General features: G+C 41.5%; 1 protein-coding gene across 2 annotated transcripts in view; it reads left to right on the top strand.

Annotated features, from left to right (window-relative positions):
- LOC106816319 (partner of bursicon-like) overlaps positions 1-2,876 on the top strand; it is a 14,142-nt gene extending 11,266 nt beyond the window's left edge. For both annotated transcript variants that reach the window (XM_014820904.1, XM_014820911.1), the window contains 3 exons: positions 64-201; positions 1,126-1,248; positions 1,889-2,876. In XM_014820904.1, the coding sequence (XP_014676390.1) occupies positions 67-201; positions 1,126-1,248; positions 1,889-2,056 (426 nt within the window). In that variant the 5' untranslated portion in view covers positions 64-66 and the 3' untranslated portion in view covers positions 2,057-2,876. The remainder of the gene's footprint in view (positions 1-63; positions 202-1,125; positions 1,249-1,888) is intronic.
- Positions 2,877-18,113: the final 15,237 nt, after the last annotated feature.

Raw genomic sequence — 18,113 nt, forward strand, 5'->3', positions numbered from 1 at the left:
AAATTTGGGGAAGAGTAAAATAGCTACAAAACATTGATGAGCGCACCTATGCATCCTACGCAGATCATGCAAGAGACTCGGGCCACTGTTGCCTGGCTACTACTGCTGCTGCTCGGACTGACGGTGCTTGATCACGCACAAAGCCGGGCTGCCGTCGACCGCTGCCACACGCTGCCCTCCACACTACGCATGAAGAAGCAGGTACACGCACGCGATGTGACGTCAGACGCTACGCGATGTATGTGAGGCGCTGCCAGCTACTATATAACAACTACCGGTACTTATTAATCGTTAGGATTTCCGCCGGAGGGACAAGTGGAAATGTAAAATTGCTCAAGTGGGATTGGTGGAAAAAACAGTACTGGATGAACTTTTAGAGATTTTTTTTATATGATCAGAAATTATAATTCGTAAATTTCTATGAATAGAATTACGGGTAATTTAAGTACCCATATAGCGCCCTATGGCATCGGACGGGCATGAATGGAGTGGAGTTATGTTAAAACACGGCATGCATGCAAATAGCGATAAATAACAAAGACGTGACATTGGCACGTGATACCCTTCCCATCCACCTCCTTTACCTCCCTGTCATCCCTCTACGCTCTCCACCTACGTTTTCGCTTCTAGATGCGATATGATGCAGAAGACAATAGTGTGGGAAGAAGAGGGCGGAAAATATATCGCACTATTATTGTGTGATGAATTAGGTGACGAATTAGGGGACGAATTAAGTGACGAAATAAGGTGACGAATGGCAAGATAACACACCAGGAGGCGGAGGACGAATTGGAGAATTTACCAGCGCAGAAAGGAAATAGACGCCAAAAAGATGGTAGAAAGATGGATGAGAAGAAGATGGAGGAGAAGAATGAGGAGGATGAGGAGGATGAGGAGGAGGAGGATGAGGAGGAAAAAAGCGAGGGGAATGTCCCTCTGTAGAATGAGCATAAACAGAAAGACATAATGCTAGAAGGATTGATTAAGAGGAGGGAGAAGGTTGAAGAGGAGGGAGGAGGAGAAGAACGGGGAAGGGGATCGAGGAGAATATCTCGAGATTGCAAGCAGAGAGGAAGAATATCGCTCGCGTCGATAACATTCACAGGTAATGCTTACCTGTTGCAGGTCGTCAACGAGGAAGGCAAGCATATTAAGACGTGCGTTGACACGGTGGCGGTGAGTAAGTGCGAGGGCAATTGCCGCTCGCAGGAATCGCCCAGCGTAATGGCCACGTCCGGATTTCTGAAGGTAAACAAGGACTCGGTGCGCGCGGCGTAATCCCAATTTATACACGGCTCCTGCTCGAGAGGCGAGATATGCTGCGAGCTATATAGTACGTGTGCGCTAATGATCGCATGAACTATACGTTCGATACGCAATGATGATTTACAAGTGAGACAGCGCGAAGAGAGAAAGACGGGAGAATAGCGAAAGAAAGGGAGAGGGGGGATGGAGAGTGATAGAGACAGGGGTGGATGATGAGTAAAAGAGATCGGGCGATGGCGAGAGACAGACAGAGAGAAAGAGTGAGAGAGAAAAATAGAAAAAAGGGAGAAAGAACGTGAAATTGAATGCAAAAGCGAGAGTTAGCGATAAGGGAACCTGGATAGCGAGGGAAAGGAGATGATAGTTAAGAGAGGGAAGAGAATAGAAGAGAAAGCTCGATATATATATATATATATATATATATATATATATATATAATATATATATATATATATATATATATATATATATATAGAGAGAGAGAGCAAATGAAGAGAGGGGAAGAAGAGAAGGGAGAGGGGGAGCAATATAGATAAACATAGTCCGCGTGTTTTGCTATGCTATTTTAAACGAGACACATTTCCATAAAACGGAATTACTTTACTTGCCTCTCTCGTTCCAGTCATGCCGCTGCTGCCGGGAAGAGCAACTGAGTGAAAAAGTTGTTCGGCTAAGGAACTGTTACATCCCGATAACGGGAGAGCTCATAAAAAGCCCGTTAGAAGTCGCCACGCACGACGTGGTCATCTACGAGCCGACTGGGTGCAAGTGCTTCCGCTGCCTTTCATGAATGTGCACCGACGATCTCGGATCGACTATGAATGCGCTTTGATAGCAGTGGCTAATGTTGATAAAAATGGCGGTGAAGTGTTGACGTGCACATAACGCGTACGCTGGCATATACGGGTGCGTATACGCCCTCTAAATGTCAGTGCACAGAACCACTGCCGTGGAGCGGTAATATATAGTTTCATAATAATAGTATCCTAATAATAGTTTCATAATAATAATAATAGTTTCATAATTTTAGCAAGAGAAAGTGCAATTATATTCGACAGAGCTGTACCTGCCACAACAGAGTGACGCACGAGTACGTCAAATGAAATGCTTGCTCTTCGGCCTACAAGTACTCAAAACGTTTCAATAATAATATGATGGCAAATAAACACAAGCTTTACTACCAAAGTCTTAATGTTTATCTACTCTCTTTCGCCTATTGTTACTGATAATTTTCGGTAAATGCCCTTCAAATGCTACTCTGCAACACACAAGTACACCGCAAAGTAAAAGGCTCTAAAATGAAGAGTTGTCGAGGGGTGAACATGGCGAAAACTTACGCGTAGATAACGAGGTTTTGATATGCGATATTCGCATCTCGACGTCTGCTCGAGTTTAATATTTATCGTTCGCATTCAAGATCGCCAGACGGTAAAAAAATGTAGAAAGCTCGCAAAATTATCACATTTTCTCGTTTATCTGACCGCCGAGCGCCCGATGACAGCTGTTGCACTAATAACCGCCTTAATATTGATTGCATCGCGCCGCACATATATGACATATATACGTCTATATACTATCTATCTATATATTCTCTCTCTCTCTCTCTCTCTCTCTCCCTCTCTCTCTCTCTCTCTCTCTATATATATATATACATATATGCGTGTATAGAAACCGGTATATATGATCGAGAGGAAAATAGATTTGCTTCGTAGTTATGTCTCGTATTTATACGCGAGTCTCAGAGCGATTAACCATGTAGTGTTGGGAGAGCGAGAAGTAATTTATCAGGGGCAGTGAATTTATTCGAAGAGAGAACACGCATGCATGTATAGGCAAGAGCCCTTCAACTATAGTGGACGTAATTACGACACAAGCTGATTGTGATTTATAATTTGTGTTTTATTTCGTAATAAACGATTCGTGCGTGTGATATCTACATCACTAGTTCAAATTTATTGTGCATGGTCGCTTCTTTTACCTCTCACTAAAATCATATTCTCGCACGCACGTGCCCGGAGGCCAGCGATAGTTGCAAGGGCGAGAGAACCTAATAGACACCCCTACAGGGACAAAGCCGAAACAATTGCATGTGTAATGAAGCTAATTCAGCCATAGATAGATACTTAATTATAAGAATTTACACCGGCAGATTCGGTGACAGGGACTTGCCTCGGGCGACTAATCAGTCACCCGGCTCATTAGTGCCAAGGCACTAGGACAGTGGTCACTCTCTCCCCCTATCGAAAGTTGTGAAAGCAATAAGCCAAACGCCAAACGCGTGACTTACTTAATGATATAAAAAGGTCCACTTTAGAACAGAAAGGCAGAGTCACCTTCGCCAGATGTGAGTATGGTTAGCTTGCCTTGTCTTATTGTATTTGTGTGTAAACTACTTTGATACGGTGTGTAAACTACTTTGATTTGTGTGTGTAAACTACTTTGAAACTGATAAACTACTTTGTACTACGGTTTATTGTACAGTGTATATTGTGCTGTGCTTATTGTTTAGATTACGACCCGTGTACGCGCCATGCCCCTAGAGGTATTATAATAATTGTATATTACTCGGTAAAAGATTAATAGAACTAATTGTTGCACGTTACCTCTTGTTTCTGTCATACGTTATTCGTCTGTCTATTAATCGTGCTATCTAATGGTACATCTTGCACGCGCCAAAAGTCACGAACCTGGCCACTATTAACGACACGAGCCTCATTACAACTGGTGCCGTGAATATAAGTTTTGGTAAGATAGCATAATTACTAAACAGCTATTGTATGTTGCTAATATATTTTTTTTTGCATCCCTGTATATACTCGGATTATCCATTTACAATCTGCATTCGTCACGTGTGAGCGCAAATACGAAATCTACGCTGCCACGAGAAATCACCATGATTTTGTAAGTGCAAATTTATGCCTTTATCGTACTGATTGGTTGGTCTGCGGATTGTTTTGCATTGTACGTATTGTAAGGTATATCCCGTAACAGTATTCTATACCCTTTAAGTGTGTAACATTACATTAACGTTTAACCATGGCGACTACCCACTCCCTGTTATCATAAACTAACATTGATCGGTCTCTAGACCTCTCGGACGACGAGGCGGAGGTTTCATTTTCTAAATTACCTATGCAACAGTTAGTCAAGGAGATACAATGGTTATTACTTTATACTTATACTTTGTATCAGGTTATCGAGAGTTTAACGGAACAGATAATACGCCCGTTACCTTTACTCAGTGGGCCCACAATATTTCACACTTGTTACATATTGGATAAGACAGAAGATAAACGACGTATTAGACTAGCGCTTCACTTACTTAATGGGGAGGCCGCCAATTTCGCGGCAGAAATTTTAAGCGTTTCTCCTGCTATAACGTGGAAACATTTCTTCGAAATACTAAAACAGCGTTATACAGATGCGCGCGAAGCACCGCTTGCTTTTAAAAAATTTAAGAAAGCTAAACAGAGACATTCAGAATCTGTTCAGTCATTTGCGAAAAGGTTAGAACACCTTGGTAAAATGGCATTCGGTCAATTAAATAATAACGATGCGAGTTTACAACTTAGATTTGTTGATTCTTTTACTGACGGTGGCAGCTCAGACTCTTTAAAGAAAATTTTGGTACGTCAAAAACCAGCTACATTAAAAAAAGCAGTACAAATTTCTAATGATGAGATGGTTTTGGAAATGGAGGTTAAAATGCGAACGCAGAAGTCGACGGACGTGACAGACTTATCCCTTATCTCTGTAACAGAGCCACTCACAATACAGCGACAAATTAATGATATCCAGAAGATTGTAGCAAATTTACAACAGACATACGACAAAGCTACGCGACCGGACAGACAAACATATCAATATCCACAGCCGCAGCGTAATTATCAAGGTAATAACCGTATACGAGATAACTGGAATCAACGTGAAAATGTCCCACGCCGCGAAACGTTTACTAATTCACGTCAGCCGTTCATGCCGTCTGTCCACCAACCATATATTTCACGTTACCCCTCTCGGTTTAATTATCCGTCTCAAGGACAAACTCAACAACCATTAAGTGCCCCGAGACGAGATACCAAATTTCTCTATACGTCAACGGGAATACCAATATGTGCGCTTTGTAATTCCCCAGGTCACTTATGGGCAAACTGTCCACGGCCGCAACCATTTCGTTTGTCGGTAAATGCCGGTACCAGTTTCCGCCAGGCGAGACGATCAGATCGGTGAATCTCACACTAGCATCTCACTCGCATTTAAAGAAAACTATACCTAATACACTTCCGAGTACGACAAACGCTAATATTATACCTATGTGCGTTGCGTCACTCACCGAGACAGAAATTCATGCACTTATAGATTCGGGTTTGGCAGTTTTCCTTATGAATTAATTATTTTAGCAATGATTAAAATCAAAATTTATACACACCTTCTCGTCAGCGCATACTCAAATTTTGCGATCTGCTAGTGGCAGAGATATATTTGTTCTCGGTAAAACGGTTCTGCCTATTTCGATTGCTAATCTAACAGTTAACCATACATTCTTCATAGTACGCGACCTTTATCAAACCGTTTTACTGGGATTTGACTTCCTCCAATGCCATAGGGTTATATTAAATTGTGCGCAGTGACTTTTGATAATAAATAATTCCGCCATACCTATCTTAGACTCAAAGGCGGCCCAAACATTCATTGTTACCACCTCGATTAACATTCCAGCGAATTCTACACGTATGTGTACCGGTCATTTGCAACAACCAAAGACTAAAACTATTTCTTCATATAGAAAGCAGACAGTAGCAACCACGACACAAATTCCTTTGTATAATGCGACACTAACGAACTCATTTCTAGAACAAGGTACCAAATTATCCTTGTACTCACCAAATCGCTCAAATGACAAAGCGCCCTATATACAGCGTATAGCGTCGACACATGCATTCGCACATACACGTGTATACCGTAATTACCCTCCACGCACATGTTCATAAACACCTATACAAATTCCCACTAGGTCATACATTCCATAGGTTGCATCAGTCACAACGTCGCAAGATGCAAATGACATGCCTGCGGCTAAACAGTCTGAAACACAAACTAAGAAAATAGCAGTCACTTGGTCAAGCTAACCTATTTACCTAAGACTCAGCGTAACGAGATAGAACAATTAATTACAGCTAATCGGGATTTATTTGAAAACTCCGATTATGAGCTTGGGTCCACTCATCTTGTTCAAATTCTTGTTCATCTTGTGGAAATTCAAACTCAGCAAAATGCCCCTGTGAAACAAGCTCCTTATAGAACTCCCTTACTGTATTGAAGGAAAATGGCTGAGCACTTCGAGAAATTATTACGAGCAGGTATTGTGGAGGAAGGAACATCAGATTGGTCGTTCCCTTGTTTTCTGGTTAAGAAACGCGATAATCCTACGGGCCGCTTAGTCATAGATTTTCACTGTTTAAATGCACTAACAACTAAAATTTCATACCCTTTGCCACGTATACAAGATATTTCTTATCATGTTTAGGTAAATCTCAAAACTACACGACTTTATATTTAAAAAGCGGATATTTGAAGATCCTGGATGCCGAGGATAAGCTAAAAACGTGTACTGTAACGTGTACTAATTCTGAAATTTGGAACTACCTACCTCTCGGGTTGTCAGGAGCGTCTGGTGCATTTCAAAAACGTTTACATTCTGTTTTAAAAGGATTATTAAATGTTTGTGCTACGCCCTATATCGACGACATCGTAGTGTTATCCCCAACATTTTCGTAACATTTGAAAGAGATTCAAACTGTTTTTGATTGATTAAGACAGGCTGGTTTAAAATTCAATCTATTAAAATGCAACTTTATAAAGCAGAGCGTACGTTACCTGGGTCATGTTATATCACCCCAAGTGATCAAGCCGGACCCAGAAATGATTGAAACCATTAAAAACTTAAAATCATTCGCCACCATAAAACAAGTAAGATTGTTTCTCGGGATGGCTTCATATTATCGAGCACACATAATAGATTTTTCTAAAATAGCAATGCCATTAACTATGTTAACGAAGAAACACGCAAAATTTATGTGGGGTGAACAGGCGGAACTAGCATTCCAACACTTAAAAGCTTCACTGATATCAGCTCCGATTCTCGCGTACCCAGATATACATAAACCGTATAAGCTATATACCGATGCGAGTAATCACGCGGTAGGCGCGGTACTAGTCCAAGATAATTTCCAGGGCCAAGAAATTGTTATATACTATCTTAGCCATTAATTAACCCCTACACAATGTTGTTGGTCGGCAACTGACCGTGTAACCTAAGCATTAATTTGCACCTTGCAGAAGCTTAGACATTATTTAGCCAGAGCTTGTTTCAGTGTCTAGAGTTCATTCTAAAAAGTCCAACATTGAAAAATCCCCGGTTATTACGTTGGGCAATGATAATCAGCGAATTTTAGCCGTTTATACAGTATACGTCAGGTAAATTCATTCCACATGCTGATCACCCATCAAGGCTCACTAATCACGCGACTCAAATAGAGGAAGGACAGACAATGGACTCACACGGAATGCAATCCAAAGGACCGATCACCCCAGTAGACAACATGCGACAGCTAGCGCAGGTAAACAACGCTTTGGAACCAACTCCCATCAATTATATTCTACAAAGTGAAAGTGAGTTGGACAGCGACGAGGACACACGCCCGCCGGCACTATCTTTATAAGCAATCAAGGCTCACCAAGAGAGCGACCCCACGATCTATCTAATACGCACCACGCTCACATCTCAAGCTACAACTATCAAGGATCTAAAGATATTATCGTCATACTTCATCGATAAGCATGACTTAGTCTATCATATCCCACATTTGGTAAAAGAAGGAGAGGTCGAAGTGCATCTAGTTATCCCCGATAAATCTTTTACAGCAATTATAGCAGCACATCACGACAATAAACTCGGCGCACATTTTGGATTCGCAAGAACTTATAATACCATACGTCAACGATACTTCTGGAGCAAGATGTATGTTACCATTAAGGAGTATATTAACAAATGTATCGTATGTAAATCAAAGAAACTAACCCATGTACTTTTGCCCCTCAGCGCAGCTCCGATTCCAAATGCACCTTTCGAAATTTTATCCGTCGATACTGTTGAGTACCCTATCAAACCACGTGGCAATAGATACATTATTCATTTTCACAACCAACTAACACAATGGGCGGAATGTTTTCCAGTAAAAAATAAATCGGCAGCGACGAGATACTACAAAAGATTCTATTTTCAGATAACGGGAAAGAATAGGTAAATGCACTTATGACTAAACTAACAACACATTTTAAAATAAAAGCTGTAAAATGTGCTCCATACCACCCAGCTTCTAACGCCTCATGCAAACGCTTCCATCGAGTTATGAATTCGTTTATCGCAAAGTATGTCGACCCAGCACAGAATAATTGGGACCTATTACTCCCCTCTTTATTGGCGGCATATCATATGCAACTACACAGCATTCACATTTTTATCTTTTATACTCTAGGCCCCCTGTATTTCCCCTTGATAACGTCTTATTACCTAGACGTAAAGATTATGATGAGGACTCCTTTACGCAGAACATGGAACGATTTCATCAGGCGTATCCACATCTGAAGGAGGCAACAAGAAAGGTCAGCAAAAGAAATAAGAGGCTCTACAATAGGAAAGTTAGGGCACACGAATTCAAGGTTGGAGATGCTGTATATTACCACGATTCAACACTGAAGCCAGACACAACTCCGAAGCTAGCATCTCCTTTGAAACCGCATTTCACCGTTATTAAAGTCATAACGCCCAAGAAATGTTTGCTGCAACACGAGACACCAAGACGCGAGATAACAGCGCATGTCGACAACCTCCGCGCAGCTCACCCATATTTACGTTGAGATCAGCCCAATAAAGAAACCAAGGAACAACAAGAGCAACAGCCGCAGGAAAAACATACGAGAAAGCAGCCATTGCGATTAGCAATGCGCGCCTACCCGGCAGCGAGCTCATCCGTGGATAGCTCCACCGATGATACAGACGATGAGCACCTACAGGAGCAAGCATCGTTTGACAATGACTTTAGCGAGGGTGACCTCATACCATTAGCAAGATTATTGCTGGGACACTCCATCAAGGAAGCCGCTTATTCGACTTCCGCTGAATAAAAACAGTTTAAATAAACGGGACTCAATTCGCGTCGAACAACCAAGTGCCTTGGTAGGAGTGCAGGTCTACCAGGTTGCTGAAGCCTTGCAACGAGCTCAAAGTAGTAATTCGATCAGCTACTAATGATATTTCTGTCATAAACCACTCTTATACACACACAACAACAACCTGTGTTTGCGCAGCGTAGAATGAGTACTGTAGGTTGTATCAAACACTGAGAGTTCATAGCACCTCGTTATTTTAGTCTTTGTTTATTTTTTATTATTTTGTTTTATTCTTTCCAGCCGTACTACAGTACTACAGCAGAATTACTATATTGAACACGCAGATATATTATATCAGGGATTTAACTGATTATTCGTTAGCATTATTTTTAAAGCACGACCGATAAGTGCAATAACATTGTCAACGCAGAGTTCATCTCTTGTTTCATCCTAAACATAAATCTTATATCGGGAACGATAATTGGGTAATCTCGCTGATAAAATTTTTTTGCTACCCAACTATATAGCACCAAGCAACCCAACCACTAACCCCCCCCCACACATTGCACATTCCAGATCAAACTATGTTGTAAAATGATGCGCATAACTGATTTGGTATTCAATAACGGCATGATTTCAATTTCCTATTTAAGCTCACAGTACAACGTGTTATAATTTTATATCATTATTTTATTTGTGTTTATTTTTTAAACGTATTATAGTTTATGTTACGCTTTCATTTCTGTTCAATTGGATTTTCGTTTTTTATCTATGTTTTTTTACGTGTATATTACTTTACTTTATATTTTCTTGTTTTGTAACTACATAATTACGATTTCTTATACATGTGGAACTTGTTCAAATGCTTTGTTATATCACCTTCAATTTTGTTTTTTCGATTTTTTGTTTACAGTATTCACGATTAGTGAGTAATCCTATTTTTGTGAGTTTTAAACAGCATTTCCGTCTCGTCACTACTTGTGCTAACACCGTTGATTCAAACTACAACAAATACGACCATACTCAATCGATTCTAACTGTGGAAAACATCTCCAGCATCAGCCACTACGTTGCTCTTGAGTATTGTCCATATGACTCCCTACCTCGCATCGTGCGCTGCATTATAACGCTCACGATGTCTAATCGTTTCTACTCTTCCACCAAGTCCTTACCACAGCAACAACTATGGAAAAGAATCTTGTCGTCTCACCTGCCGAGATGGCCATGATCTCCACCGCCCTAGAGGCAGCCAACGCAGCAGCCACTCTTGCGAGGAGTGGCACCCGCCAAGGAGAGAAGCCATCGCAAGAGGCAGTGACAAGGGCTCACACCTACACCAACCTCGTGTGGAAGGCGATTGACTCCACCTTCTATTCCACAGCGCGGGGGAATGCCAGAAACACCGTCAGCACTATCGTTCCTAAAACTCCCTCGACTGACACCCTAGAGACCGTTTCCGTTGCCGACATCACCGTCGCCGACATCACTGTCGCCGACATCACCGTCGCCGACATCACTGTCGCCGACATCACCGTCGCCGACATCACCACCGCCACCGCCACCATCCACCTCGACGTCGCCACTGACACCACCCCGACCATCAGGACCGACTCAACCCGCCAGTGTCAGCAGAGCCGACTCTTCAAGATTGCCGACTGCCGCCGCCGCCGAGCAGCCAGGAAAACACAAGATCCAGGAAGATCAGTACTCGCTGTTTCCCCGATGCCACTTTCCACCCCACCTACCCCTCCCGCAACTCCCTCACCTCAGTCCCAGATAACCACCCCAGATTATGACTCCTACTATGTTCCCCCCTACCACTACACTACCGACCCATACACGGGTCCCCAACAACGACCCCCACCCTCCCCCTTTAGCTTTTCCGGCCGTCGGGACCCGTCCTACACCTGGGACGATTACTACAAGGACATTGAGCATTGACATCGCACAATACCGGATACCTTGATCTTCTGGAGAAAGGACCTGGAGCAATACATATCCCGGCCACGTCCCTAGGAACACCAACGGCGACGACGACGATAGCACGCCTACTCTAGTGGCCTCCCATGCCGGCCGATCGACGCAGACGCGCGCCAGCGCAGCAACACCGATCGACGGAACCACACCAGCGCAGCACCACCGATCGACGGAGACGCCCACGGAGACACCCACAGATCCAGCCACGGAGATGCACCCACGGACAACTGAGGACAACGGACGTCAGACGACGCATTAATAAAGGATTAGTTAAGCTTAGTTATGTTTTTTTGTAACACTAGTTTTAATTAACATTTTAGCAAGGGTCAGAACACACTATTTACTGAAACAAAAATTCTTAAAAAACAAAACCAAATATAAAATATGAAACAAAGAAAAAGAAACATTAAGATAATAAAAATATGCAACGTAGAATTGAGCAACACCTTTTTAATGAAAGATATAGATAAACGTACAAATAATACTAACCTTTAAGTTGTTCGCTGTAAAATAACAGCTCACAACTTTTTATAGGTAGCGGGGTAATGTAATGAAGCTAATTCAGCCATAGATAGATACTTAATTATAAGAATTTACACCGGCAGATTCGGTGACAGGGACTTGCCTCGGGCGACTAATCAGTCACCCGCCTCATTAGTGCCCCCTATCGAAAGTTGTGAAAGCGATCCATGTTATGTGGGCCAAACGCGGTTCACGTGGTTCGGCGAAAATGATATAAAAAGACCCACTTTAGAACAGAAAGGCAGAATCACCTTCGCCAGATGTGAGTATGGTTAGCTTGCCTTGTCTTATTGTATTTGTGTGTAAACTACTTTGATGTGTGTGTGTAAACTACTTTGATTTGTGTGTGTAAACTACTTTGATACGGTTTATTGTACAGTGTATATTGTACTGTGCTACGACCCGTGTACGCGCTATGCCCCTAGAGGGATTATAATATTTGTGTATTACTCGGTAAAAGATTAATAGAACTAATTGCTCTACGTTACCTCTTGTTTCTGTCATACGTTATTCACGTCTGTCTATTAATCGTGCTATCTAATGGTGCATCTTACACGCGCCAAACGTCACGAACCTGGCCACTATTAACGACACGAGCCTCATTACACATGTACCGCTAACGACTCGAAGCGTGGGTAATTATATCACATTCTTTTAAAAATCGATGTATTAATACATTTTCCGCGTTGAAATGTCGGTAACAGTAACACTAAACCAAATCGCAATTGTAAGCTAATACAAACGATAATATATATAACCCTAACAGGAATTATATATAGCCTTTATTATTACCTACGTAGGGTAGCAGAATCAGTGTATCGTAACACACGCAATCTCTCTCTCTCTCTCTATCTCGTTCTCGTCTTCATTCTCGGTCTCTCTCTCTCGTTTCACAAGGGCGTCCGAAGCCCGTCTCTCTCGTCTATCTATATATAGCCGAACTGATATATATGTGTCATAACCTATAGACATTGTCGCCATATCGGACAATAACCTAAAGATCATGTAGACCCTAACCACGCACGCACGGCATCACGCGGCACGCCACCACACACGGACACGCCGCACAACACACTACACGCATGGCACCGCACACGCGTCAGTATTATCTATTTTTTGGGAAAGTTACTCATGGTTTGCCCCTGCACGCGTAGCGGGTGCACGGACTGAATGCCCCGAATATTCTGTTAGAATAGTGATCTTCAGCAATATGCAACATGGTGCACATTCGAGTAGCTTCGCCACCCACCCAAGTTTACATGAACGACCAGTGCGGTTCTAAAACTATATTTATTTGAGCAGGAAATGTATTATCAGCTGTAATTCGGGGTGACCATTTCTATGATGATAACCTGATCGAAAGACAACACGTAAAATACCGTGTAAGTGCAAGCACGACCACACGCCACACACGCACGCGTTACACTGTTGCACACCGCACGCACGCATCGCTTACCACGCTGCTCTAGACGCACGCGCAGACGCAGAACGGCGTTGGACCAACGCGGCGTCAGACGCACGCACGCTACGGCTTACGACCACGCGCTCAGACGGCGACGCTTCATGCCCGCAAGCGCACACATCGACTACTTATCTCGCACGCGACAGCACGCACTGCACAGCGCACCGCACGCACGCACGCACACCGCCACAGCAGTGCACACACTACACAACACAGCCGCGGGACGCACGCGCAGACACCATACAACACACATTTTAAATAGTATTGTTTCTTAGTATCTTATGTGTTATTATTTTTCTATTTTTTATTTATTATTTCTTTTCTCCTATATTCTCTTTATTTATTTTTTTTGTATCTTTTTGGTATGGATGTCATTACTGATATATTTTATTATATATTTGCTATTCTCTAGTGTTATTGTCCATCTTATTTATTTCACAGCGCTGTCTTATATCTGTCTATTTCTGTTATCTCCTATACGATTTTTGAATTATTTATATTTGCCTTCGTTACTTATTTCTCTCTTTCTGTTGCTTTTCTCTTTTATATTATTATTTTTCTAGTTTCTGTCACATCATCATTTATTTTTTTTTTATTTTTTATTTTTTTTGGTTCTTTTTTTGTTTTTTTTTTTTTATTTTTTTTTTTCTTTCTTTGTCATCTTATTTTTCTATATCTATCTTATATTTTTTTTTTTTATTTTTTTTTTTTTTTTTTTTTTTTGTTTTTTTTTTTTGTTTTTTTTGTTTTTCTTATCTATCTATCTCATCTCTTTTTTTTTCTTTTTTTATTTCTTTTTTTTTTTTTCTTTTTTTTTTTTTTTTTTTTTTTTTTTTTTTCTTATTTTATTTTTCTATTCTTCTTTTTATCTTTTTATCTATTTCTTTTTTTATTTTTTTTTTTGTTTTTTTTCTTTTTTTTTTCTTCTCTCTATCTTATTATATATTATTTCTTATTCTCTTTTTTTTTTTTTCTTTTTTTTTATTTTTGTTTTTTTTTTTTTTTTTTTTTTTTTTTTTTTTTTTTCCGGGCCCACACACCCTCACGCATGCACGCCAACAACGCGCACGTGATGCAGACATGCACGTAACACACGCGCCCGCACGCACGCACACGCGCATGTAACGCACTCACGTATGTACGTACGCATACGTACGCGTACATAAGTGCAAGCACGTACACACACACACGCGCTCAGACGCACAGCACACGCTCACGTAAACGCTCATACACGCGCGGGTATTTGTACAACGCACGCTCACACACGCGCTCATACGCACGCATGCGCAAGCGCACACACATACAAATCTACACATACACAACAGAAGCAGCAGTACACGTTAATATACAACACACACACACACACACACACACACACGCACCGCACGCACCACGCACGAGCACGCACGCACGCACGCACGCACGCACACACACCACACACCACACACACACACACACAACACACACACTATATATATACTACGCACATATATTAACCTAAATGTGCCATGCATATTATTTGGGAAAGTTCATCATGGTTTATGCCCCTGTAGCAGTATGCGGGTGCAGGACCTGAATGCACCCCGAATATTCTATAGAATATGTGATTTCAGCAATATGCAACATGGTGACATCGAGTAGCTTCGCAACCGACCCAAGTTTACATAAACGCCCATGCGGTTCTCGTAACTCTCATGTTATTCAGACAGAGCAATGTATTATCGCTGTAATTCGGCGTCTTTTATGATAATAACGGATCGAAAGACAACACGTAAATAAGGGGTACACACACACGCACGCACGCACGCGCACGCACGCACGCACGCACGCACGCAACACACACACACACACACACACACACACACACACACAGCAGAAGCAGCAGTACAGGTTAAGCATATATTAACCCAAATGCGCCATAGATTTCTTTGACGATTGGAACGCATGCCATATTACTATTATACAATTATACAATAATGTATATTTTCAATATACTTATATCAGGAGCTTATAAATGTTATGTATAAGCACCTGCTTATATGGTATTACAGTGGGAAACTAAGGGGGGGGGGAGATCTAATTAGTGGGAATCTCCATCACGAGGGCTGTGCAGCCCGTGGCAGACGATGTCACGGACAAGCACATAGAGATTTTACATGTGAATCTTTACATATTCACTCGTCACGGTAATCTTTACTCGGCCAGCAAACGCACAAAGCGGATCATACAGGCAGAACTGTGTCGATTTGATGATGTAATGAGTGCGCAATGTCACATACTCCTCACTCACGTGCACATAGTAGGGGGTGTAGCTGAGGGAGTCGCAGAGGTAGTAGATAGGATGGAGAAAATAGCCGAGGGGTCGCGTGGGTAGTAGCTAGCAGGGTAGTAGCTATGGGAGGGGGGCGGGGTAAATAAGGGGTCACGGTCAATTAGCGCGACTTTTCTGTACGATAAACATGAGCGACGAACAAGAGGGTCTTGTGAATCATTGATCACTAATCTATTGTACAAGTTCATGAGTGCAATATACATAAATATATACAGTAGGATATAAGTCATACTCCACATCGTACAATGGCCTATCACAAAACACATTTGCGGCAGGTTCCAATATACCTACTGCGCGTTGATAAAAATGGTTTGCACGCAACAGAAAAGGAGTCTACGTGGAAACTGCATGCACATATCGGGTTTCACGAACGCGGGGAGAGGCATGTATATACGCATGTTAATTACCATGCTTAGGCACATTATTTTTCTCTACGTACAATAAAGACGACCAGAATAGAGATTTCAGTCCATTCACACATACGCAGGTCTACGTGCACGCACGGACGCACGCATCGCACATATATCGTTTTCCGTTCGTTTTCGTTACACAAATGATTCGAGTAATCATAGCATTTCCATAGCACTATATGTGATACGGGTTAGCAACGCTATATCGTGTCATTCTTCTGTGATAGAATCTTTACAATACATTCGCGATACATGCGCGCATGTGTTAAATTATCTAATCCCAACTGACGCCATGAGGTGAAAGCTATTGAGTTCGTTACCAGTACGAGACCCTGTTGCCCAGTAATATAGGTGGTGTACAACAGTAGAGGGCGTCCATATGCAGCATGCCTGAATAAGCATCGTACAGAACTTAATTAAAAATACTCGAGATCGTTTCGGTGCATACGCGACATACACTTTATTCACACTTAATGACTACAGATTCAAATTCCAACCTTCACTCGAAACTTTTGCCAGAAGGTTTTCGAGATTTTTTTGGCATGTAGTCGGATCCCGTATCAAACACAAAAATGGAGGAATGGTCACCATGGCTACGCCACTTGACGCGATGGCACAACTACGCGACAAGACCAATCTCACCTCTCATGCTTTCTAGACGTCTACGAGGCATCTACCTTGCGTGCATAGGCCTATTATGCAAATTACTGAACCCTAGTGCTGAATATTACCGCAAAAAAAATACAAAAGGCCTTTTCCAGAGACGAAATAGTGCAACATTGGTGAACACTCGGCGGAAGGCTACTGTTGTATGTCACATAAAATCTCTGCTGGCGTTTATGAAACAAATGAACATGCGTAAAATCAATATGGCCGCGCTAAAAGCACGAGAAATTTGCGATGGGTCTACAAATTTGCCTCTAAATATTGCATCCATTGTTATCACAAATGCTATTTAAAAAATAATCAAAAAAGCTACATTGCAGTTTTTCCTACAAACTAAGACAAACGCAATTTATTATACATGAGATAGGAGTAATGTCGGATTATAGGTCTAGCGCTACGGCCTTCACTGCCTCCGCTACGTAGGACTATAGAGAATCAGTTATGCCTATGGTGCTAAATCTAGTTATGTCTTCATTTTCGTGTGGCAAATTAGTTTGATTATAACATTGCAGAGAAATAAATCTCAGTAGATGCACTATGAAACTCCAACGTTTACAATACGGGTAGGTGGACGTATGTATACACCAATGAAAACGCCATTTCATGGTTCAATAACATTAATTCAGGCGCAAACGTGCCCATAGAAAGGTCTCTGTCGTACATCACATCTCGCTTATGAGAAGTCACTGTCTCGCCTTTTCAAGCTTTTCATTTGCACCTCAAGAAAGACCTCGAAGGAAGTATAATAAGACCTATTTCAGCATATTGGTCGCACTGCCAGTACCGTTACAACAATGCAGAGAAACATGAATACTTCTCTAGAGGTCACTTTGTCCCACGACAATTGATAACGTTCGAAGTTCACCCATATCAACGCAGAGTACAGTAAAAACCCGCTTATAGTGATTAAGAACCTGTTAGGATTTTCCATTTAGACCCCCTTGACATAAGAACCTGTTGTAGCCTAAAATTTGAAACAGGTTCTTATTTAATAAAATTCAGTTAACACTTTAAAATTCATAAATTAACTAAAACAAGTTCTTGGTGGTCTATACTCTATTAGGTATAAAGGGCATGAAAAGAAACAAGAACGTAGAATAGGGTTTGTATTTGTCTAGATTGCAAACATTTAGACATAATTATATGAATATTTTGTATAAACAAGGGACTGCACCAATATTCTACCAGCCACAAGCACATTTTTTTCTTAAGAAAATAAGAACCTATTTAAGAACCTAAATAGCCTAATTTCCCAGTACACACCAATTATATAAGAACCTTTTTAGGCTAACCTGGAAAAATACAG

The sequence above is a fragment of the Priapulus caudatus genome, unplaced genomic scaffold, assembly GCF_000485595.1.
Source record: "Priapulus caudatus unplaced genomic scaffold, Priapulus_caudatus-5.0.1 Scaffold31, whole genome shotgun sequence".
Classification (NCBI taxonomy): Eukaryota; Metazoa; Priapulida; class Priapulimorpha; order Priapulimorphida; family Priapulidae; genus Priapulus; species Priapulus caudatus.